Here is a 25855-nt window from a genome sequence, read left to right on the forward strand (position 1 = left end):
AAAGCAGTGTGGCTAATTTTAAGTGCTAATGTAATATAAAATGTAGTTCCTAATTTTAAAACTATACTAACTTAAATGCTTTTTAATATGATCTATGTGGGGGATAGTGGAACTTCACTAGAATTCATCAGATAAAATAACACCTTAAATCTCAAATTATCAATTCAAATTTTGATTATGTCAATATCAAAGTTAAGTGCAAACACAGGTACTTACAATTTAGAAATTTATTTTTTAGGCACACTGTTGAACATATATTAAAAATTCAGAAAACTGAATGATAACTACTTGGAATCTGCTTTACTGAAATTCATAAATTCATTGAAATGACTTAAAATATTGACCATTACTTTGTTTTACATAATATGTCTTTAAAAAGTCATGTCTTTAAGATATAAGTCTTAGATTTCTTAATGTAAAGAAACACAAAATTATTATTTTGGAAGGCATCTCTGATAAATATTTGAGGACCAATATTATCTGGAAATTAATGTTAATTGCTGCTATTCATACATTGAAAGTTGCCATGTAGCTCACCAACTATAACTATAACTATAACTATGTATTGCACTGATGCATCATTCTATTTTACTATTGTGCCAAAGCTATTGCTCTTTTCCTCTGTTGGGCAGATAGTTTTCACTTAAAGCAATTCAGCAGAAAGTTAATCACAAAGATATCTTGTCTTTCTTAAATTGGATTTCTGCAACAACAACCAGTAATCTGGACAGTAAGAACATTCTTGTTCCTTTGATACATACTGGAAGATAGTCACTTCATGCCCATGTGCACCACAGAAATTATAGCTTTTAGTCTTCTTACCTTCCTATTAATCACGGCCTTCATCAAACCATCATCTTTAATATAGATTTATATAATCAACTCTGGATTATTTAGAAAGCTTTAAGTATTAAATACTTGAAGCAAATATTGCCTTTAAAATCTAAAATTTAAAATTTAATTTAATTGTTGCTTACTCTAGACATAAATAGGAATTTTGCTTACTCTAACCCAGCAGGATTTTAAGATCAAAACACCTCATGTCACCTACTATCCATACCACTGGAAAATGGGAATCAGTAAAATTGATCAAAAAAAGAAGTCTAGCTCCATTTAGTACGATCTTTTACATCAGACTGAGAAATAATACCAAGAATGCAATGAACACCAGAGGAGAAATTAGGCAGAAAAAAAATAATAAGGAAATTTGAAAGTCAAATCTTCACAAGGTGATTCCATGACTTAGCTTGAAATACTGGAAATTAAAGAAACTGGAGACCGAGTTCCTAACTGGATATTACCTAAAATATTGGGGATTTGTGAGTAGGAAACATAGTAGTTTAAGATAAAATGATCCTATGGACAAATCAGGAAAGAAGTCACAGGATTCTAGATAAGCTTTTAAAAGCATCTATATGGATTTTGAATATTTTAAGTTTTTTCTATAAAGATAGAATAGACAATGTTACATGCTATAATTTTTTAAATAAATCCCATCCGATATCTTAGACTGTTCCATTACTGTAGTGACATCATCTAGAAATTAATTTTTTTATACCTTTATGTTATTTATTTATTTTTATGTGGTGCTGAGGTTCAAACCCAGAGCCTTAAACATGCTAGGCAAACAGCATATCACTGAGCTACAAACCTAGACCCTTGAAAATAATTTTTATACCCATTAATACACCAGCCATTTAGTATAATGCATCTGAAATCATATTTTGAGAGGAGAGGAAAAACTGAGCTCCAGCTGTGCATTGGGAGAAAGGCAGGCATCACCAAAGAAAGAAACATGTTTCAAAGGACAGGGGAGTCTAATGTTACAATTCTGTCCAAGACTTGCCTGGTTTCTTTAGCACCATATACTCAAAAACATATTCACATGTTCTACAAAATAAATACAATAAACTTAATACACATTTATAAATATGTTCTTTAGCTGGTTCCAGTAAACATAGAGAAAAGAGTATTTAAGGAGATATTACCTGCTATACAATGGTTCTTGAGATTCACCAAGAAAATTATAGCCAATCTCGTTGGAAATTTAAGACTCCCCAAATACTCGCCAGTACAAAGGTTCGGAAATATATGCCTTTGGGGGGGTTTTCAGCAGAGTGTGAGGAATAACAAATTTGGCAACCAATAGCAGAGTAAGGCAAAAAACAACAAACCCTACCATCAGGATCCCAACATGTGTATTAATACAAGCCATTTATTCCCAGTGTTACAAAGGATGAATCCTAAGTTTTAATGACAGCATAGAGAATCCCAAATCCATGGCAAGAAATCAATGTGCTCAATGTGAAGAAGAGAACTCTGACATCTTTGTCCAACTTTTAAAAACCTTGATTAAAGCTTAATTAATCAAATTGGTTGAACTAAAAATAGTAGATCAATGAGAAGGTCTTTGTGTAGTTTATAGATAATCTTATTACAAATTTGATATGTTTATCAAGAATACAAGCAGATGGTCTAGTGTAAATTTCAATTAGACATACAATATGAAAACGTGGAGTGTGTAGTCATGATATTTAGTTTTGAGTCCCAGTTCTACAGCTGTGCGACCTCAGTCAGGTTACTAAACATGAGCCTCCCACTTTCCTAACAACTAATGAAGATCACATAGATTATAATTTGGTCTCTACAGTTCAAGAAAATGAGGCAGGAGCTCTATTAACAATAGGAAGGAGTTGACTAAGTACATATTTCATTTCTATAGGAGTTCTGTTATTCAAAAAGACTACTGCTGGTTCAACGGTAATCCCAGCCAACTGGGTGGCTGAGCCAGGAGGATTATAAATTCAGAGCCAGCCTCAGCAACTTAGCAAGGTCCTAACCAACTTAATGAAACCCTATCTCAAAATAAAAAATAAAAAAGGGCTGAGGATGTAGCTTAGTGGTTAAGCATCGTAGGTTCAATTCCCGGTACCAATTTTTTTTTTAAAAAGAGACTATTTTTATTTTTTAACTTACTAATTTATGCAGTGCTTATACAGTACTGACAAACACAAACCTAAACACTTATAATTCATTTTTTAAATGAATAAGTCATTTTAACTTCCTAAAAAGCTTATGAGGTAGGTACTGTTACATTTACTTTATAGATAAGACTGACGTTAGAAATTTCCCAACTCTGCGTATCTGGTAAGAGAGAACTGGAAATTTATACACAGACAACCTAGTTCCCGAGTTTGTATGCCACTACAAAATTATACCATTTCACTACAAGATAATTTTGTTGCACAAATCTCAAAGATGATATTATGAAGAGCTCCTAACCCATATCATAAAAAATAAATGGAGTTGAAAATGACAGGAAACTATCATATGGCATTTTCTATATCGGGCCACTTTTATATTGCTTAGAATATTTTTTAGGATTATTAATCAATAGTTAAAAATTTAAATCACCACTGAACTATACATTTAAATATGGCTACATTATTTTATTTTGTTTATATTTTCACATAATTTTAAAAAATCTACTATTATGTACATTTTAAAGTACTTTATGTATTCGGTTTTGAGATGTAGAATTTTTATTTTGTGAATTGAATACATCATATTAAGTCTGTAGCAAGAAAACAGTGTAAACACTGCCATGAAAAATGATAGTGAAGTATTAGTAATATATTGATGAATAAAGCACAGGGAGCAAATAAGCATTGAGTCAATACATAATTTTTAAGGCCAGTGTTTATCTAAAGTGCCACTATCTCCCACTTTGGTAGCTGGGCTGACTATTAAGCAACACGGGAGAAATGTATAGGTTTAAATCTGTCATGAAAATAAGCATGTGCTTAATTTCCCTGAGTCTTAAAAACATCAAGATTGTTCTAAATTAATTTTTAAAAATATTTTTAGTTGTAGATGGACATTTATCTTTATTATATTTTTTTACATGGTGCTGAGAATCGAGCCCAGTGCCCCCGCCACACACACATACCAGGCAAGCACTCTACCATGGATCCACAACCCCAGCCCCTGTTCTAAAGTTTTTTAAGCAACAATATTAATGGATATCAAAATATGCACCTAAAAAAATTACACACTTGGCTGCTATTTTCTAATCCATGTTTGTTTGCTGTGATAGTTTAGATGTGGTGGCCCCCAGAAGCTCATGTGTGACAATGCAGATAGTATGAAGGAGAAATGATTGAATTACAGCTATAACATAATCAGTGTATTAATCCCTGATGGAATTAACTAGGTGGGGGCTGAAAGCAGGTGGGGTGTGGCTGATTTCGTGGTCCACTGAGGGCATAGTTATAGGGTATATATTTTATATCCGGTGACTGTAGTGTCTCTCTGCCTTTCTGATCACCATGTGAGCTGCCACCTCTTCCACCATGATGTTCTGTCTCACCTGGAGCCCCTGGGGAATGGAACCTGCTGTCTATGGATTGAGACCTCTGAAACCACAGGCCTCCAAATAAACTTTTCCTCTTCTATAATTATTCTAGTTGTCCTTCAGTCACAGCAGTGAGAAAGATGACTAAAACTCTTGCTTTTATCAACTATGTATTTATGGGAAAACATTGGTTGTATTTACTACAGGCAGATGCTCAGATTCTAATGTTTAATGATAGAATCACAAGAGTAGGTAAGAATTTAGGTGAAGAGAATGGTTAAATATGTCACACAGAATCAGTATGGTAACTAAATATTACTTATGAAATTTGTTTTCAAAATTAGTTTAATCAGCATTGTTCAGAATTTAAAATAATGGGTTTTACTTAATTCATGAAATGACTTTGTAAGCCAATAAAATCTTTTGGTTAAGATACCTCAATAGAAAAAAAAAGTAGAAAGAGAATTAAAGAAAAGATAAGGAAAAAGATGTCAATATATTCCATTGCAGACTTTCTAACATAAAAGTTTTGGACTTCACCATTCCCTATTGAAAGAATGTATCAAGAAGTTAATTTACAACTATTTAGTAATCTAAAAACCCCAACACAGAAGACTCATTGTAAGACAGTCTTAACTTTACTCATAAGGAGTATGACTGAGAGGAATTTAGTTAGCCTTGTAGACTGGCTTAAAATCAATATTTTTAACAGAAAATACATATCTCTAGAAAACCTAGAAAGTTATATATTGGAATGTCTTAGAAAAGAATATTACTATCCCACTGAAGAGTCAGTATGACAAACCTAGTTAATACTTAGCACATTTTTCTTTTGATGAGAAAGGTAGCTACCTATTCTGTCTTTTATAGACTGAGTGAATTTGGTCATATTATTTGGACTTGGACTTTAAACTTTCATACAAGTTCACAGCTGTCTAAACTTATAAGTGATGATGAAGAGAGATGACAGAGGTGAATTTAAGAATTTATGTAGCAGCAAAGTCAGCATATATAAATGTAAGTCAGAAAAGCAGGATAGGAAAAGAAACTGGTTTCATTCAATTCCAAAAATGTGAGAGACAGAATTTCTTGTTCTCCTTCCAAATTCCATCAAGCAAGTCCAAAGTACTCTTGAGGCATTGCTGGTACTGGGGCCTATTCATTCACGAAGCAATCAGATTAAGAAAACTCTAACTTATCTCCTATTTTCAATAGTTCTTAGCACTTCTGTTTACACTAAACTAGAAAGGCATTGTAGTAATAGCCTCATTTCAGTTATGGACTAAAAATCAAAGAATAAGATGACCAACTAACTCTATTTTCCTCAATTTCTAATACAGGAGCTACCCCACCTGATTCTCTTCTTGACTGCCCTTGGTATCCCTTTAAATATATTATAGACATAGAGGTTCTATAAAAACAAAATACATGATTTACCTTTCATTTAACCTTTTACTTTCAATGAATAACTAATATTTATTGGGAGTTTATTACAGGACCAAATATTACACTAAATGCTTTACAAGTATTATCTCAGTTAACTCTCACAATAATTTTATGAGGTAGATACTGTCATAGTGTCTATTTTATAGTTGAAACACCTGGGATTTGTAAATGTTAAGTGACTTGTCTGAGGTCACTCATTAATAAGCAAAAAGAGCCAGCATTTAAACTCAAAGAGCTTGCCTGACTCCAGAGTCTGCCTCTTTAGCTACTTTGTTAAATCACTTTATAACTTTACTCCTTTCCTGAGGTTTCTGGCAGATTATTCACAAATAAGTTACAATTAAAGGAACATGTTCTAATTCTATTAACCACTTTCCAGGCCAAAATCTAAACAATGCTTAGAAAACAAACAAAAAGTTGTAATCCAATAATTCTTTTTTTTTTTTGCAGTGATGGAGAATATTTCATCAGTGCTTAATTTTTATTTGTAATACAATAATTCTAAAATTATGGCAAATTGAATACAAATATGGAATTAGTATGATAACATTTTACTGAGAATTTGGCAACTATGTTAGACTATTTGCTAGTAGGAATGATACAACAGTTTCTTGGTTTTTGTTTTCAAATATATTTTCCAATCAGTTGGCTCAACAGATATGTATCCAGTTTCACTCCATTACTCTGAAAGCAACACTGCCTAATGATCTAGTTATAAAATCATTTGCTAATCTTCATCATAGACTGCATGCTTATAATTTGGATCCTCATGAATCATGGAAAAAACATTTGCACAAATATATGTTAATCCAGATGCACTGGTCAAATGATTATTGCATATGCAATATCAAAATATCAAGAATTCTGCTTGTTCTTTGTGGTTTCTAGCCACCCAAAGGGAAAACCAAAAAAAAGAAAATATGTAAAGAGCACATCTACCAAAGATTGCCATCATTCAACATGTGCATTAGAATTAAAGGATGAAAATTTTCATTATTGAGAAAATACTCAACAATAAATTAAAGCACTTGGCATGCATATGTAAATTGGCAGACTGTACAAAGAGAAAAGCATTTGACTTGAGATTTAGATATCTTGAGTCTAATCGTTGCCTTATTATTTATCAATTGATTCAGCATGTAGATGTGTAGTCTGAATCTCACTTTCTTTCATGTGTCAAACAATGATAATACCTATGTTCATGGGGTTGCTTTAATATAATGGGTAAATACTCAAATGACATCTGGTACCCAAATAAATGGCTGCATATCTATACTGGAATGTCCTACATACAATGGTAAACACCCTGCTGAAATAAGTCAAAAGCATCTATTAACACTATGGACAAAAGAAAAAAAAAAGCTAAATATGACAATAGGTACATGCTACTACCAGGGAGTCTGTTGTGTTTGCTATATCAAAATATGTGACACTGGGAAATTTATAAAGAAAACAGTTGTGTGTTTTTTTTTTTTTTTTTTGGCTCATGCATCTTTCTGGTGACTAGAGGATTCAAAAAGTATGGAACCAGCATACTCAGAAGGGTACCCTTGCTATACCACAATATGATGTATTTGTCAGTTTTTGATCACTATAAACAAAATACGATTGTAGCTAACTTTGTAAAGAGAAAAAAATTATCTAGCTTACAGTATTTAGAGGTTCATAGTACAAGATCTGGAGGCTCAGGTGTTTTACCTCTGGTGAGGAGAGCAGATGGAGCACCTCATGAAAGCACCTGTGTAGAAGAGCTCACACTGCCAGAAAGTCAGATGGAGACTGGTGTTCCCCAATCAACTCGCAGGGCATGCCCTAAATAACCTAAGGATGTCCCCACAAGGTTCTACCTCCCAAATGTTCCACCACCTTCCATTAATGCCACCCTAAATACCAAGCCTTCAATAACAATGAATACTTAGGGGACATTCAAACCATACCCATACCAAAGCAATGACAGAGAAGTGAAAAGAGAACTGGCTGAGTTCACAAGCGGCCAAGCTCAGTCTTTTATAACTATACACTCCCTCAAGAAGTAATTCAGCTCTATTGAGAACTAGTCATGTTTTCTAAAGGTGGTGCCCTTAAGATCTAATTATCTCCCTTACAGTCTCCACCACTTCAATACAATTACATTGGGGAATTAAACCTCAACATGGGTTTTGGTGGAGGCAAACCACATTCAAACCATAGCAGAGGGTAAATCGCCTACTTTTCCTTGGCAATATATGAAACTAGAAAGGCAGCAGTCAAGCAATCGTTGCAGTATACTGCTAGTAGTATTGTTATTTATGCCCAAGGCAAATTATAATGATTTTATACAATAGCTGATCAACTTAAACATGTTATAAAAAGTTCAAATCCTGAATCGGTTTTATTAATGCTATATACAAATTATGCATAATGTTGAATGACAAGAACAACCTAAAGCTGTGTTCAATTAAAGTGATTAGTATTCAGTTAGACATGTTAACCTATGAACCCATAATTTCCAGGCAAATGAAAGTGCAATACTAACAAATTAGTACACAGAAGAAAGAAAGGCAGTAGAAAATAGTAAGCCATAGCCAAAGCTAGATTAATATATTAATGGTAGGGATAAAACCAACAAAACTGATGTCTCAAGGCTGAGAAAAACTAAATCAGTATTTCTTCCTCAACTACCCATTGAAGTCACTTGTGGAACTTAAAAATGCTGATGAATTCTTCTTATCTTTTCCTCTTCTGCTATGTGGGGACATAGTGGAAAGAAGACCATTTGTGAACCAGGAAACAGGTCTGTACCAGACACTGAATCTGTCCTTGACTTGACTAGAATTCCCAGACTCCAGAATGATGCAAAATAAATGTTTATTACTTACAAGCTTAAAAAAAAAAAAGCTGATGAATTCTACCTAACTGTAATTTTGTACCTGTTGACCAACCTCTCTCTATTCTTCTCTGCCCTTCTTACTCTTCTAAGCCTTTGGGAACCAATATTCTATGCTCTACATGTATGAGATCAACTTTTTTATCTTCTATATACAAGTGAGGACATATGGTCTTTGTCTTTCTGTGTTTGGTTTATTTCACTTAATATATATTGCTGCAAATGACAGGATTAGCCAGGCACAGTAGCATATATCTGTAATCCCAGCAGTTGGGGAGGCTGAGGTAGGTGGATTGCAAGTTCAAAGCCAGCCTCAGCAAAAGCAAGGCACTAAGCAACTCAGTGAGCCTCTGTCTCCTAAATAAAATACAAAATTGGCCTGGGGATGTGGCTCAGTGGTCCAGTACTCCTGAGTTCAATCCTGGGTACCCCCCAAGAAAAAAACAGATCTCACTCTTTTTGAAATCTGAATAATATTCAATTGTATACACACATACACACACACTACATTTTCTTCATTCATCTGTTGATGGGCAATTAGGTTGAGACCTTACCTTGGCTTTTGTTAAGAGTGCTGCAATAAAAACTTGGGCCTATAGGCATCTCTTCAACATATTAGAATCAGACTATGTAAATTACTCCTGACAAATTTCAAATTCTGAGAATACTTGTTCAGATAATTTAAAAATACACTTTGATTTTTATACTTATATTTAAATATAATTTCTTAGAAATGTCCTGTTCTTTATTTACCACATTATTACAAATCTAAGATTCTGAAGTCAGTTTTATGAGCAGCTAGGTTTCTCATCCACCAGAAAGGTAGAGAGAGCACAGGATATATACTCTTTCCTGTCTCCCATGATTGCCAGTGAATGTGTCTAGAACATACCCAAAACATGAGAGCAAAGAAGGGACTTCACATTAAGATGACTGGTTCACAACTAATTTCTTTCTAGATGTTTCAAACTGAATTATATAAAAGTGCTATTTATGCAAAAGATAAAGTAAGTCCCATTTTACAGTATCTCAAATTTTCACAGATTTTATTGAAGATAAAACTGCATGCTTATATGTATATTTCTCACTATCCAAATTGAGTCAAATGTATTCACATTTATGACATCTACCTTTTATCAGATTTTAATGAAGAGTGATTTGCAGATGGAAAGTTTCAATATTAGAAAATAGATGAAGATAATTGAATTTATATATGTATATATGACAACAATCCTCAGAAATAAATCTATTTCACTTATTTTCATCAATTTGAGAATCTAATCTATTAATTGTAGCAAAGAATTTTACATTTAAAAAGAGTCAAAAGGATGCTGAAGGAGTTAGCATGATGAAATATTCTTTTTGAAATTTGAAAAGCTGATTGTACTCCATAATTAATTTTCCCTGTGACTATGGCTACAACTGAGTCTTCCCATGAGAATTTTAAAACTGCCAAATGACAGTCTTAAACTGTTTCAAAAGGCAATTACATAAAGTCTTCAGTTGATTTTTATTATATTGCCATTGGAAAAATAAAATCGAGAATTCCACTGCTATTTTATACCCATAATTTCTTTGGAAAAAAGCTTTAAAATACAAATGTTTGAATTTAAGCATGGAGTATGCATTATTTTGTTTATATAAACAATTATTTATATAAATAAATAACTATATAATTGTATATCTTTTAGGATCTGAAATGAAAACAAATGCAAAAAGAATACTGATTTTTTGTTACTGCACCTACCTTTAATGTGATACTATAATGTCCAACAAATGTTGCATTTATCCATGATCTTGAATGTGGATCACCCAAGAATTCTATGTGATATTGTTCGACATTTCCATCCAGGTCGTAAGTCACATATTTACCTTTAAATGGATCAGGGCAAAGTATTCCTGGCCAACTTTCAAAAGAAAATATTTTAAATTATTTTGATGCTTTAAAATAAGACAGACATCAACACATCTCTCAAAATCATTTATTAGACTTCTTCCTTTGAATTTTAATGACTTTTGAACAAAACACAAATATATTTCTATTTACATCTTTTAAAGATAGGGTATTCATTTGAGACAAGTAGTAAGTTGTATCTACTCTATAGCTACAGAAATCTTTGAAATAGTCACTAATTTAAGATATAGATAAGATATAAAAGGAAAGAATTATAAAACAAAAGAATGATCTCCAGTGTCAATAAGTGACATTTAGGCCCTACTGACTGGAAAGATAGGATAAAAAATTCATCAAATTCATGGCAATACTGAATTAATTCTAACCGATCAGAATGGTTAATTACCAAAATATTAATACCCTGGCATGGCTGCTGACAGAAGGGGACACAATTTTTTGAACAAGGATTGCCAAAAAAATATTACCAGCTCAGGCTGTAACAATACTATGCAGTAAAACTATTGTGGGAAAAGCAGAAACAGAGCACCACAGTTCTATACTGTCACTTTTAACTATATCTGCTTTGTTGGCAGCTAACCACCTTGTTGAATGTCCTGGAGAAAAAAATTTACTCTTATTAAAAATAAACATTTAGAAAAAATAGATTCTTTCATGGCATAAATCTATAGAAACTTCTCGATATGTTTCAGGTTTATCTCTGGCTATTCACTTCCACTTTTGTCCCTTTCAATTCTTCCATTTTTCTATTCTAGTTTAGGAACCTTAGGTCTTTCAACCAAATTAACATCTATTTTTAAAGCAACCAAACTGTAATTGTTACATCTCACTGTTTAAACTCTGTAAAATTTAAGGGGTTCATGTTTATTACTTGGAGCTTTACACCTCACAGCAATTTTAAAAAGGTTTGATTATGCCAAGTAATTTCAAATTATAGGTAGTACTTATTCCATTTAGCATAAACCTCTCAAGATTTCTAACACTTAAGTCACAAAAGAGAGAAATATTTTGCAGACAAGTTGCTATTTTGATGATAAAAATTATGATATATCCAGTATCGATTGGGCCCAAGACTTAAATTATCACTCTATGAAATATAAATAAAAGAATAAACTCTTAAAAAGAATTAGATGTTAATAAAAGTTTCCATTCATTAATTAAGGCACATTAAACTATAGACAACACCACATGCTGATTTAAAGATGAATTATGTAAACTACTGTCATGTGTCCAAATACTGGGACACTTTAGCATTTCTTCAAGCCACAGAGAGGAATTTTCTGACTCCTAGTCTGTATATCTCAGCTAATAAAGAGTGTACCAAACTAAAGGAAAAGCTAAGCAGAGGGAAGAGATGAAGAAAACATGATTACTTCTCCCCTATTGCTATATCTATCAGCTGACTTGCTATGATTGAAGAAAGCTGATGTTCATTTCTGCCCTCACACTGACCTCAGTTTCAGTTCAAACACTGTCAACTCTAAGATTGTACTGTGCACTTCTACTTTCCTATTTTTCTTTTCATACGGAAAAGAAATTTTTAAGTATCACTCTACTGACTTAAAAGTGGAAAGGAACAGTAAGAATAGACAACCCAAAGAAAAGGTATCAGAATTACAAGAAAAGTACATATTTAATGTTAGAATCTATGGGCGATAGAAAGTAAAATGCATAAACATGGTTAAAAGGGGGGGGGTGCAGGCTGTCTGGGCATGGTGGCACATGCCTGTAATCCTAGCAGCTTGGTAGGCTGAAGAAGAAGGATAGTGAGTTCAAAGCCAGCCTCAGCAACTTAGGGAGGCACTAAGCAACCCAGTGAGACCCTGTCTCTAGATTAAAAAAAAAAGTGGGAGAGCGGGAGAAACAGGGAGTTGTTGGGGATATGGCTCAGTGGTTCAATCCCTGGTTCCAAAAAATAAAAGATGCTAGGTGTTACAATTAATCATGTACAAAGATAAATTTTAGCAGGATAAACCACCTCAAGGAAAGTACCAATATATCATGAAGAAACTAATGTTGTACACATTTATTATACCGTGGAACTGATTTGTAATAAGATAATTCTTGCCCCCAACAAAAGCATGGTTGCATTTGCCTTTTATTTATACCATATTAGAAATGTGTCACTATCATTTTCTAATTATGGTTTGGATGTTTAAGAGGAGAACAAACTTAACTTGGGCCTTATTCCTAAAAAGTTGGAGTAAAATGGATGAGTTGGAATCATCACCATATGAATATTATATTTGCCAAGAAATCTCTGTGCTGTATCTAACTTACGGGAAGACATACAGACACATATACATTATATTAATTTGCATGTAAAATAATGCAAATAAAAAACAATCAATTAATGTTTATAATACTGAAAGGATTTAATATAAATCTCAATTTATACATTTATATACTATCTAAAAAGTATCACTGGATTGCTTTGTAAACTTGAAGGCATATTTTAATACCAAGTGCTTTGGATGATAGCACATTAGGGTGCAAATATATTTTCTATAAATGAATTTTCATATTTATGAAAAAGCTTTGTAAAATGCTCTATAAATATATTCAAAATAGTTATCCTAAATAAAAATCTAGTTTCTGCTTGGCAATATATCTTCCTAAACTAAGTGAGATGTGAACTGTTATTTTCTCCTTTTAACTTCTGGATTCTTTCTAGCTGAAAACAATACTATTTCTTGAATATTAAAAAGCAAACCTGCTTAAACATTGTGGAAATAGTTTTGTCTTCATAGTATGTACAACTCTACCCCAAGTATATATAGGAATAATCCAAAGACACAGGCTTCCGATGTATTTTTGTTTAGTTTTTTTTAATATGGTGCTAGTGATCAAACCCAGTGCTCATGCATGCTAGGCAAGCAGCGTTCTACAACTGAGCCACAACCCCAGCATGTATATGTATTTTTATAAATACATGAGTGTGTGTTGCATCAGCAAGTGGACATAGACGTAATTAATATAATTTGATTCCTCGTGGAGCTTGCCCATACATAAAGAAAGTGCTATTATCTTGACAATGATTTGTTTTTATAAATAGGCATTTCTCGATTTTGTATCAGTTTCCCTTTAGCTTTATAAAAGCAGGTCAACACTTCTGAGAAAGAAGAACTTTGAGATGTTGACAACATTTGAGTTTCTGAGTCTTAAAATCTGGATGTAAGGCCATGGGTTACTGAGAATTGACCCAGATAATGCTACAATGCTAAGTATCTCTGCAGCCGCTGGTCTTTCCACTTGAAACTTCAGCATCTATAACATTGTTTAATTAAGATCTGATGTTTGGCTGTTTCTTATAGGTTAATTCTATCTTTACATTTTACTACGCAATTTATCCTATCATCTTTTGCTACTGAATAAGCAACATAAGTACATTGACTTTCTTAATTTGAATTTTAAATTTGTGTTCAATTTAGTTCATAAAATGGAACGTAAGTGGCCACTTAGTCAAATGCATCCTACTTCTGAGTAAGGAAGAAGTGAGATATAGTTGTATTTTTCAGGAATATTGATGGCCCTAATTATATATTAGATATAACTTAGGGTTAGGAGTAAAATATATTTCATTTGTAATTTTAAATTCTAAGCCTCAGTAGCACAAAACTGTAAATGAATTGCTAATGAAATTATTAACAGTTTTTTCATTATGTAGTGACCAAAACAAATCCATTTCTTGAGATAGAGTTGTTAAAAGTTCAGTACTACCCTTTGAGAATACAAACACTAAGCTTTCAAAATGTTAATTTTAGATGTGAAAAATTAGATGGAACTACAAATACCTTCATAAGTAACTTCATAAAATGAGTATTCATATTCATACCTCTTAAAATACTTGTTATTACCCAACTTTTTCTTCTTGATGTCCATTTAAATTATTACATGGAAGTCAGTGACATTTTTTACAACAGCATTACATTTGATACCTAGAAAAGCCCTCATCAACAAAGGGCACATAATTCCAAAAGATTTCACACATTTTCCAAGACAGTATATTAGTTCACTAGGGTGTCTTGACAAAATATCACAGACTGGGTGGGTAAAATAATAGAAATTTACTCTCTTATAGTCCTAGAGGCTTGAAGTATTGATGTATTTTGTTTCTGGGTTTTCTTTCCTTGGCTTACAGATGACCACCTTCTTGCTGTATCGTTACATGGCCTTTCTTCTCTGTATATGCATTTCTAAAGTTTCTGTGTATCAGTCACATTAGCTTAGGATCCACCATAATGATCCCATTTTTACTTAATTACCACTTTGAAGGCCCTATGTCCAAATATAGTCATACTGTGAGGTACAAGGTGTTAGGGCTTCATTATATGAATTTTAAGGGAACAAAATTCAACACATACTAGTAAGTGAGAGAGCAAGAACATGAATCTAGGTATTGACTTCAAGGGATTCTGTATTTGTGTGTATGCTGGAATAAGCCAATTATACCATCTCACACTCAACATCTTATATTTTCATGGAGAAGAACATGAATGAAAATAAGATAATGAGCCAAAATATCCCAGCTTTGAGAATTTTTGCTTAAGAATGTAACATGAAATAGTATGAGGTTCTGGAATGATAGTGGCAATAATGTTACCATGTTAGAATCTCCTGAAATTATCTAATGTAGGTATGTAAAATATAAAAGCAATACCATACATGACACACAACATCTATGTTAAAATTTAATAGTTATTTAAGAACCCAAAAATAGGACTAGTAGGTGCAAACTACTGACAATTACAAGACCTGCAAAAAATTAGCTTCTGTGTGAGAAAAGAAGAGTGGGTAAGGAAGGCAACCAGAGGGCTAATGGCTTTGAGAAATGAGAACTTCAAAGTTGCAACAAGCATTCAGCAAAAAATGCAGTAGGGAAAACTGCAACAAATTCTGAAGGTGTTAAAGCAGTCTGGGCACTATGAACACTTAGATCTAATAAAGATCATTTGCAGGACAAAAGTTCATACTGATGAGAAACTCCTAGTAGAAAAATCAGATTAGAAGAGGACAAGATCTATAATAACAGAGGGAAATAAAGATCCAAACAAAAGTGAGGCTATAACACTAAAGGTACCGTCCATGAAAGAAAAAAAAAAGATAAGTTGTATTTCATTAAAATTTAAAAAATTATAACATTTGCTATGTAAAAAAACTGTCAAGAGACTAAGAAAACAAGCCACAGACTGAGAGAAAACATCTGTAAAAGACATATTTGATAAAAGCCAAAACCCAAAACACTAACAACAATGCTGGTAAGAATGTGGTGCAACAGGAATTTTTATTCATTGCTGGTGAAAATACAAAATGGTACAGCCACTCTGGAAGACAATTTCGCAGTCTCTTAAAAAATTACACATATCATACAGCTCAGCATACTGCATTCTTTGGTATTTACCCAAAGGAATTTAAAACTCATGTTTACACAGAAATCTGTATATAGATGCTTATAGAAGTTTTATTCATAATTGTCAAAACTTGGAAGCAACCAAGATGTACAGGTAATAGGTGAATGGATAAATAAATTGTAGTACATAAAAACACGGAATTTTACTCAATAATAAAAAGAAATGAGCAATGGAGGCATTAAAGAACATGGAAGAAATGGAAATGCATTTTACTAAGAGAAGAAAGTTAATCTGAAAAGGCTACATGTTGTATGATTCCAACATATGGCTATCTACAAAAGGCCTAAGTATGGAGGCAGTAAAAAGATCAATAGTTGCTAAGAGTTTGCAGGGAGGGATGAATGGAGCACAAAGGATTTTTAGATAGTAAAACCATTCAGTATAATGGTGAATATATGTCATTATAGTCAAAACTCATGAAATGTACAACACAAAGAATGAACCCTAATACATACTTGGTTGATGATGAGTGAATATTAGTTCATAACTTATAATAAATGTATGATATTGTGCAGGATGTTGATGGTGAATGAGCTGTGTGTGGTGGAGAAGTAATATGTGAAAATTCTCTTAATTTTCATTCAATTTTTCTGTGAACCTGCAGCTGTTCTAAAAAAGTTTATTAATTTAAATAAATAAAAATTTAAAATTAAAAATAAAGTAGGTGAGGTAAACCTAGGGAGTTTCAGTAACAATTCTATATTTTTGATTCTTGAAGAAAATAATAGAATAAAAGGCCCTGGGGCTGTGAATAAAAAATGTATAAAACAAATTTATTATGTAACTTCTGGTTCTGGACAAGACAATCATTTCTCTATATTTTTTCCTCTAGATATACAGAAAAATCCTGGCTATTAGATTTAAAGCAAACATAAGAAGAGTCTGATGAATGAAAAAAATATAACAGCTAAGACACTGAAACCTGTAATAGTGCATTCCCTGAGCTTTCTTTTGCCTCATATCTTCTTAGACTAAGTGTTAAGGAAGAGAGCAGCCCAGAAATACCAATAGGTGCAAACAAATAAAAAAAGCCCCAGTGAAATCTGCTGTTTTTAGCCAAGAGACAAGAAGAGGGGCAGTATAGCAAGACAGAACAAACTATGCCACCCTGCCCTCCAACCTATCCCCACGGCAAAGACTAGTGGTAAGCCTGGACTTCAAACCACCAAACAATAATGAAGCATTTTCTCCCTTAAGACGTGGCAAAGGAGTCCTATTAGGAAGGGAAGATTTATATCACCTTCCAGGGCTAGCAAGACCTCTCCCATGGTGTCACTGAAGGTAACCTGGGAGCAGGAATAAGACACCTCTACCCTTTACAGCCAGTGTTGTGAATGGGGAACCTAAACTCCTACCTTTCCCTAGTAAGAAAGAGGTAACTACTCTCCCTGGAAATCAGTTGCAATTCAATGAAGAAGCTGGACATTCACTCCCATCTGGCAGTAATAAAAGGTGCCCCCAAATCCCTGTAATATACTAGAGAAAGCAGCTTGCTAAACACATTTAAATGGTATCCAAAATTAAGCCAGGCATGGTGGCACATGCCTGTAATTCCACCTACTCAGGAAGCTGAGGCAGGAGTATTGCCTGGGCAACTTAGACCTTGCCTCAAAATAAAAAATAAAATGGATGGGCTGGGGATGTAAGTCAGTGTTAGAGCACTTGCCTATGTTACTGTATAAGGCCATAGGTTCAATCCCCAATAACATACACATACATACACACACACACACACACACACACACACACACACACCCCAGATTCAAAAGGAATAGAAGACATGAAGAAGTAACAAATGAACATCTTATAACAGAAAATACAATAAATAAAGATCAACAGATAGTTTAACAGCACAATGAACATGACAGCGGAAAGACTCAGTGAACTTAAACATGGATCATTCTTAAACAAAAGGAAAGATCTAATCTGAACAACAAAAAGAAAATGGACTAAGAAAAATCTATTGGCTTGCTCTTCCCTTCATAAAGAAAACAAATGTGTTTTTATATAAGAGTATACGATAAGAAAGGATCATGATAGAAACTGATATAAAGTTGTTATGACAAGACTGAATAATACTCCTATTAAAAATTGAAAGCTTTCCAGAGAGACAAGGCCTTAAAACAAATCAAAATTGTACCTGAAATTTCAAGTTAAGCTAATGGCAACAAAATAATGTAAGCCTGAAAAATATATATAAATTAGAAAACTATTTTAAAGTGACTAAAGGTTTTTAAAAATTGTCATATCTAATGGACAGTTTTAAATTTTTTTGTTTTAATTAGTTATACATGAGCGTATAATACATTTATGCACTTTGATATATCATACATACATAGGATATTATTTCTCATTTTCTGAATGAACATGTTGCAGAATCATATTTACCATGTAGACACACACACACACACACACACACAGTAATAATGTCTATTTCATCCTACTATCTTTCCTATCCCCACATCCCCTCTCCAACCCTCCCATCACTTCCCTCTACCTAATCTAAGATAATGCTATTCTTCCCTAGTGCCCCATGCTTATTGTGAATTAGCATCCACATATTAGAGAAAACATTCGGCCTTTGGTTTTGTGAGATTGGCTTATTTTGCTTAGCATGATATTCTCCAACTCCATCCATTTACTTGCAATTGCCATAATTTCACTCTTCTTTAAAGCTGAGTAATATTACATTGAATATATGTACCACATTTTCTTTATCCATTCATCTATTGAGGGAAACCTAGGTTGGTTCCATAGTCTAGCTATTGTGGATTGAGCTGCTATAAATATTGATGTGGATGTGTCACTATAGTACCCTGATTTTCAGGCCTCTGTGTATAAACTAAGGAGTTGGATAGCTTTGTCAAATGGCGGTTCCATTCCCAGTTTTCTGAGAAATCTCCATACTGCTTTCCATAGTGGTTGCACCAATTTGCAGTCCCACCAGCAATATATGAGTGTTCCTTTTCACCACAATCTCGCCACCATTTATTGTTGCCTGTATTCTTGATGATTGTCATTCTGAGAGGAGTGAGATGAAATCTTGAGTAGTTTTGATTTGCATTTCTCTAATTACTAGAGATGTTGAACCCTTTTTCATATATTTGTTAATCAATTGTATTTCTTCTTCTGTAAAGTGTCTGTTCAGTTCCTTAGCCCATATATTGATTGGGTTATTTGTTTTTTTGGTGTTAAGTTTTTTGAGTTCTTTAAATATCCTAAAGATTAATACTTATTGGAGGTTCATGTGGTAAAGATTTTCTCCCAATCATAGGCTCTCTCCTCATATAATTAATTATTTCCTTTGCTGAGAAAAAGCTTTTTAATTTGAATCCATCTCATTAATTGACTCTTAATTTTACTTCTTGTGCTTTAAGAGTCTTAAGAAAGTCAGATCTTAGGCTGACATGGTAAAAATTTGGCCTATTTTTTCTTCTATTAGGCACAAAGTCTCTGTTCTAGTGCCTAAGTCTTTGATCCACTTTGAGTTGATTTTTGTGCAGGGTGAGAGATAGAGGTTTAATTTCACTTTGCTACATATGGACTTCCAATTTTGCCAGCACCATTTGTTGAAGAGGCTATCTTTTCTCCAGTGAATGATTTTCATACCCTTGTCTAGTATGACATAACCGTATTTATGTGGGTTAGTCTCTGTGGCCTTTACTCTGTACCATTGGTCTACAAGTCTATTTTGGTGCCAATACCATTCCAATTTTGTTACTATAGCTCTGTAGTATAGTTTAAGATCTGATTTGTGATGCTTCCTGCTTCAATTTTCTTGCTAAGAATTGTTTTAGCTATTCTGGTCTCTTATTTTTCCAAATAAGTTTCATAAATTGCTTTTTCTATTTCTATGAAGCATGTCATTGGGATTTTAGTAGGAATTGCATTAAGTCTGAATAAATGATTTTGGTAGTATGGCCATTTTGACAATATTAATTCTGTCTTCCAGAAGCATGAGAGATCTTTCCATCTGAGTGTTCTCTCTTTTTCTCTTCATTATTATATATTTTATTTATTTTTTCAAAAATCTGAGGTTTTTCTTTAATTTCTTTCTTTAGTGTTCTGTTCTTTCACCTCTTTTGTTGGATTGATTCCCAGTTATTTCATTTCTTTTGAGGCTATTGTGAATGGAGTAGTTTTCCTAATTTCTTTTTCAGTGGACTCATCACTGATGTACAGGAATGTGTTTGATTTATGGGTGTTGATTTTATATCTTGCTACTTTGCTGAATTCATTTATTAGTTCTAGAAGTTTTCTGGTGGAATTTTTTGGATCTTCTAGATATAGAATCATGTCACCAGCAAATTGTGATAGTTTGAATTCTTCTTTATTTATTTGTATTTCTTTAATTTCTTTCTTTTGTCTAATTGCTCTGACTAGAGTTTCAAGGATGATGTTGAATAGAAGTGGTGAAAGAGGGCATCCCTGTTGTTCCAGTTTTTAAAGGGAATGCTTTCAGTTTTTCTCTTTTAAAATGATGCTGCCCTTGGGTTCAGTTTTTATCATGTAGACCTATGTTCCTATTATCCCTAGATTTCTAGTGTTTGGAACATGAAGATGTGCTGTATTTTGTCAAATGCTTTTCTTCATCCATTAATGATGATCATATGATTCTTATTTTTAAGTCTATTAGTATGATGAATTACATTTAACAGATTTTCATATGTTGATCCAACCCTGCATCCCTGGATGAATCCCACTTGATCATGGTGCACTATCTATTTAATATGTTTTGAATGTGGTTTACCAGCATTTTATTGAGAATTTTTGTATCTATGTTCATCAGGGATATTAGTCTGAAGTTTTCTTTCCTTGTTGTGTCTTTGTTTGGTTTTGGTATCAGGGTGATATTAGCCTCATAGAATGAGTTTGGAAGGGTTTCCTCCTTTTCATGGAATACTTTGAGGAGTATTGGTATTAATTCTTCTTTGAAAGTCTTGTAGAACTCAGCTGAGAATCCATCTGGTCCTGGGCTTTTCTTGGTTAGGCTTTTGATAGCATTTTCTATTTCATTACTTGAAATTAACCTGTTTAAATCATGTATGTACTCCTCATTCAGTTTTGGTAGGTCATGTGTCTCTAGAAATTTGTTGACTTCTTTGATATTTTCTATTAGAGTATAAATTTTCTTTGATATTTTCTATTAGAGTATAAATTTTCAAATTAGTTTCTAATTATCTTCTATATTTCAGACATGATTGTTGTGATATTTCCTTCTTTATATTGTATTTTAGAAATTTGAGTTTTCTCTCTTTTTCTCTTCATTACCATGGCCAGGGATTTATATATTTTATTTATTTTTTCAAAAATCAATTTTTTGTTTTATCAATTTTTTTCAATTGTTTCTTTTGTTTCTATTTCATTAATTTCAGCTCTGAATTTAATTATTTCCTTTCTTCCACTGCTTTTGGTGTTGATATGTTCTTCTTTTTCTAGGGTTTTGAGATGCAGTATTAAGTCATTTATTTGTTGAATTTTTACTCTTTTAATGAATGCACTCAATGCAATAAACTTTCCTCTTAGCACTGCCTTCAAAGTGTCCCAGAGATTTTGATATGTTGTATCAGTGTTCTCATTTACCTCTAAGAATTTTTTAATTTCATCCTTGATTTCTTCTACTGTTCATTCATCATTCAATTGTGTATTATTTAGTTTCTATTTGTTACAGTAGCTGCTATTTTTTATTTTATCATTGATTTCTAATTTCATTCCATTGTGGACTGATAGAATGCAGGGTATTATCTCTATTTTTTTTAAATTTACTAAGAGTTGCTTTGTGGCATAAAATATGGTCTATTTTAGAGAAGGAGCCATGTGCTGCTGAGAAGAAAGTATATTTGCTCATTGATGGATAAAATATTCTATATATGTCTTTTAAGTCTAAATTATTGATTGTATTATTTAGTTCTATAATTTCTTTACTTAGTTTTTGTTTGGAAGATCTGTCCAGTAGTGAGAGATGTGTGTTGAAGTCACCCAGTAATATTGTATTGTGGTCTATTTGACTCTTGAAATTGAGAAGGGTTGGATGTACATAAATACTCGATTGTTGGGGCACAAATATTTATAATTGTTATGTCCTGCTTATATATACTTACCTTAAGAAGTATGAAATGTTCTTCTTTGTCTCTTCTGATTAACTTTGGTTTGAAGTCTACTTTATCAGAAATGAGAGTGGAGCCCCCTGCTTGTTTATGCAATCCATAAGAATAATACGTTTTTTCCCATCCTTTCACCTTCTTTCTGTCTGTGGATGTCTTTGCCCATGAGGTGAGTCTCTTCAAAACTGAATATTGTTGGGTCTTGCTAAAATTTTAATCCAATCTGCCAGTATATGACTTTCGATTGATGAGTTTAGGTCATTAACATTCAAGGTTATTATTGAGATATGATTTGTATTCCTGTATTCTCTGTCATTTTGATTTATTTCTGGTTTTTGGTTTGTCTTAGTTTCTCATTTGGTTATATGTCCCTTCAGTGTACCCACTTCCTTTGCTAGTTTTCACTTCATCCTCACGGAAGATTTTGTTGAGAATGCTCTGTAGTGTAGGCTTTTTAGTTGTGAATTCTTTCAATTTTTGTGTATCATGGAGAGTTTTAGCTTCATCTTCAAATATGAAACTTAATTTTGCTTTATATAAAATTCTTGGTTGGCACTGTTTTCTTTCAGAGCTTGAAATATATTATTCCAGGACCTCCTAGCTTCGAGGATCTGGGTTGCGAAATCAGTTGATATCTGAATTGGTTTCCCCCATATGTAATTTGATTTTTTTCCCTCACATCCTTTAAGATTTTATCTTTATTCAGTGTGTTAGTCATTCTCATTAAAATGTGTCTTGCTGTGGGTCTGCTGTAATTTTGTACATTTGGGGTTCTGTAAGCCTCTTGTATTTGATTTCCATTCCATTCTTTAGGTTTGGGAAGTTTTCTGTTATATTATTGAAAGATTATGCATTCTTTTGGTTTGTATCTCTGCTCATTCACCTATTCTGATAACTATTAAATTTGGTCTTTTCATATTATCCCATAATTCTTTGATGTTCTGTTCATGGTTTCTTACCATCTTCTCCACATGTTCAACTCTACTTTCAAGATTACATATTTTGTCTTCATTGTCTAAGGTTCTGTCCTCCAAGTGGTCTAGTCTGTTGGTAATGTTTTCTATTGAATTTATAATTTGGTTTACAGATTCCTTCATTTTGAGGATTTCTTCTTGTTTTTGTTCCATAATCTCTAGATCTTTATTGAAGTGATCTTTTACTTCCCGTATTTTTTCTTTGATTTCACTCCTGATAGTATTCTTCACTTCACATATCAATTTAACTATATACAATCTGAACTCCTTGTTGGAAATTTCTTCTACTGTGTTATCAGTGGCTTCTATTGTTGAAGCATTTTATTTGTCTGGGGCACTTTATTCCCTTGTTTTTTCATGTTGTTAATGTGTTTTCCCATCTAAAAGTATAGATCTAAGGCAGAACAAATTCTACCCTATAGACCTATAGTGTCCCTGAAGGTTTCCAGAGTTTCACCTTTACTGGTGAGACCAATAAAGAGTACCCAGTGTAGACAATATATACCTTTAAACCTAATAGCTCCCACTATGGCATCTCACATTAAACCAAAATGATGAATTCAATAACTATCTATAGTACAAACAGAATATTTGTTAAACGATTTACAATTTCAAATGGTGGATGAGAGAACAGAGGTAGTGTAGTATGCAATAATTGCGAGGAAGAAAGAGAAGCTAGAAGTAAAAATTCACAGGAAGAGTGGAAGAGGAGCCAACAGAGATTGTCTGTTGGTTGGAGAAAATTTGGTGAAAAAAAAATCCAAGAAAATAGAAAAGAGAGAGGAAGGATGTGAATAAAGAGACAAAAATTAAAGACATAAGAATACAACAAAAATGCAAAACACCATTCATGTCAATGTCCTCCACATACTGATGCATAAAAAACATCCTGTTCCAAATATGGTAGAGATAAAATCTTGCTGGAAAGTCGTACTGTCTCTGCCAGTGTTCAACCATTTCTCAGCCCTGTCTCTGATGTCTCTGGAGATCACCAAACCCAAATCAGTCCTTGCAAACCCAATGTCTATCCCACAGATCTGGGCTTCAGATACTTCAGGCTCAGCCATGCTGCAGTCCCAAGATCTCAGTGTTGTTCCTACTTGCAGAGAGACCACCAGGGATACACTCATGCAAAGGAGCAAACCCACGATGCAGCTGCGAGACCAGGGCCACCAGCACTCTTAGCAGGAAGACACCAGGCTTCTCCAAACCCGCAGGCACCCCCACACTGGACCTGGAGGTCCACCTGGAATCCACAGACAGATGCTCTTATGGTGGTAAACCTGCTTGCACGCAGGCCCCAGCCCCAGGCTGGTGTCCCAAAATGGGTGTAGCCACATGCAACCAAACCTGGAGTCTCCCTGAAAGCAGTTCTCTAGCCTGTGGTAGCTGCTTTTTTTTCTTAAATTTCAATAAAGAATAATAGATTGGAAAGAATAGAAAATCTATTGGTAATGCCTTCAGAAAAATAAAACATGGAAAAGAAAAAAATATTTATATGTAAATATAATTGAAAAGACAAAAATAATTCATGAAAAAATGAATACATAAAATGAATAAAGAAAATGAAAGATAAATAAGATGGAGTTCTGAAATAAGAAAATCAAAGCCATGAGATAGAGCAAATATAGTATTGTATAATTTAATAAAATTAAAAATAAAACTTGGGGCTGGAATTGTGGCTCATTGGTAGAGTGCTCGCCCAGGACCGGCAGGACCCGGGTTTGATTCTCAGCACCACATAAAAACAAAAGCATTGTATTGTTTCCATCTACAAAAAAAGGATTCATATTCTTTCTCTCTCTCTCTCTCTTTCAATCTCAAGAAAAATTAAAAAATAAAAATAAATAAATAAAACTTGAAATTATAAACTGAAAATGCACACTGAATATTTGAGGAAATTAATCACATATTGGGGGAAATGCAAAACACTGAGCTATATTGGTAAAAATCTATACATATCTTAAGAAAAAAATTATTTGGGTGTCAGGACAATTATATATGTTCTTTTCAAATGTGCACAAAGAATTCACAAGATGCACCACTGTGGGCGAAAAAATAACATTCAGTGGCAGTAACTATTACAGATTTGAATTAGAACTCATTTGTAAGTCAGTGGTACAGCACTTGATTTGAAACCCATTTCAAACTTAAATTGTCTGTACTGAGAAGAAAAAAGGATTTGTACTCAATGACCTAATTTTAAATTTTAAAAACTAGAAAAAGAATAAATTAACCTCAAAGAAATAAGGGAATAAATAATGATAAGACCAGAAGTCAATAAATAAATAAACAAAAGAGAAAAAAAGTTGAACCTTTGAACCTTTGTAACAAGACTACACCTAAATAATTAGCAAAAAAACAACAAAAACCTTACCTTGGCCAATTTTGTAATTTTACCAAAACCAGGCTTCCAAGAGGGAGCTGTGAATAAACAATCTTAAATCCACTTTGATGAAGCTGAGTCTCTTCAGGAAAGTCTTCTTCAGAAATAGAACACTGATTATATCTTGAGTCAGCATTCATGAAGCAATACCATGGTTTACTGTGATCAACTTTGGCTGCATCCTCACTTAACAATAATCTCCATTTCAAACAACTTTCATTTTCACATTGAACCCATACTCTGTTTATATACATACTGTTTTCCACTGAAGAATCCATTGCACTGTTACAAAACTTAGTTATTTTATCATTAATTTTTTCTTTTTCCATACATTTAATCTGAAAAATAAGAAAAACGAAAATAAAAAATAAGCATTCAAAAGTATGAGAGAAAATTCCATCC

The 25855-nt window shown here is 33.1% G+C and overlaps 1 protein-coding gene across 5 annotated transcripts in view; it reads right to left on the reverse strand.

Moving 5' to 3' along the window:
* The window catches only part of Zcwpw2 (zinc finger CW-type and PWWP domain containing 2), a 130984-nt gene that overhangs the window by 60039 nt on the left and 45090 nt on the right, over positions 1-25855 (reverse strand). For 3 of the 5 annotated variants that reach the window (XM_040289894.2, XM_040289892.2, XM_021731781.3), the window contains exons 2-3: positions 25445-25791; positions 10414-10573 (exon numbers count right to left, since the gene is read on the reverse strand). In XM_040289894.2, coding sequence (XP_040145828.1) covers positions 10414-10573; positions 25445-25782 — 498 coding nt within the window. In that variant the 5' untranslated portion in view covers positions 25783-25791. The remainder of the gene's footprint in view (positions 1-10413; positions 10574-25444; positions 25792-25855) is intronic. The other 2 variants (XM_078038255.1, XM_040289893.2) reach the window with 1 other exon arrangement.

The sequence above is a fragment of the Ictidomys tridecemlineatus genome, chromosome 2 (genome assembly GCF_052094955.1).
Source record: "Ictidomys tridecemlineatus isolate mIctTri1 chromosome 2, mIctTri1.hap1, whole genome shotgun sequence".
NCBI classification, from domain to species: Eukaryota; Metazoa; Chordata; class Mammalia; order Rodentia; family Sciuridae; genus Ictidomys; species Ictidomys tridecemlineatus.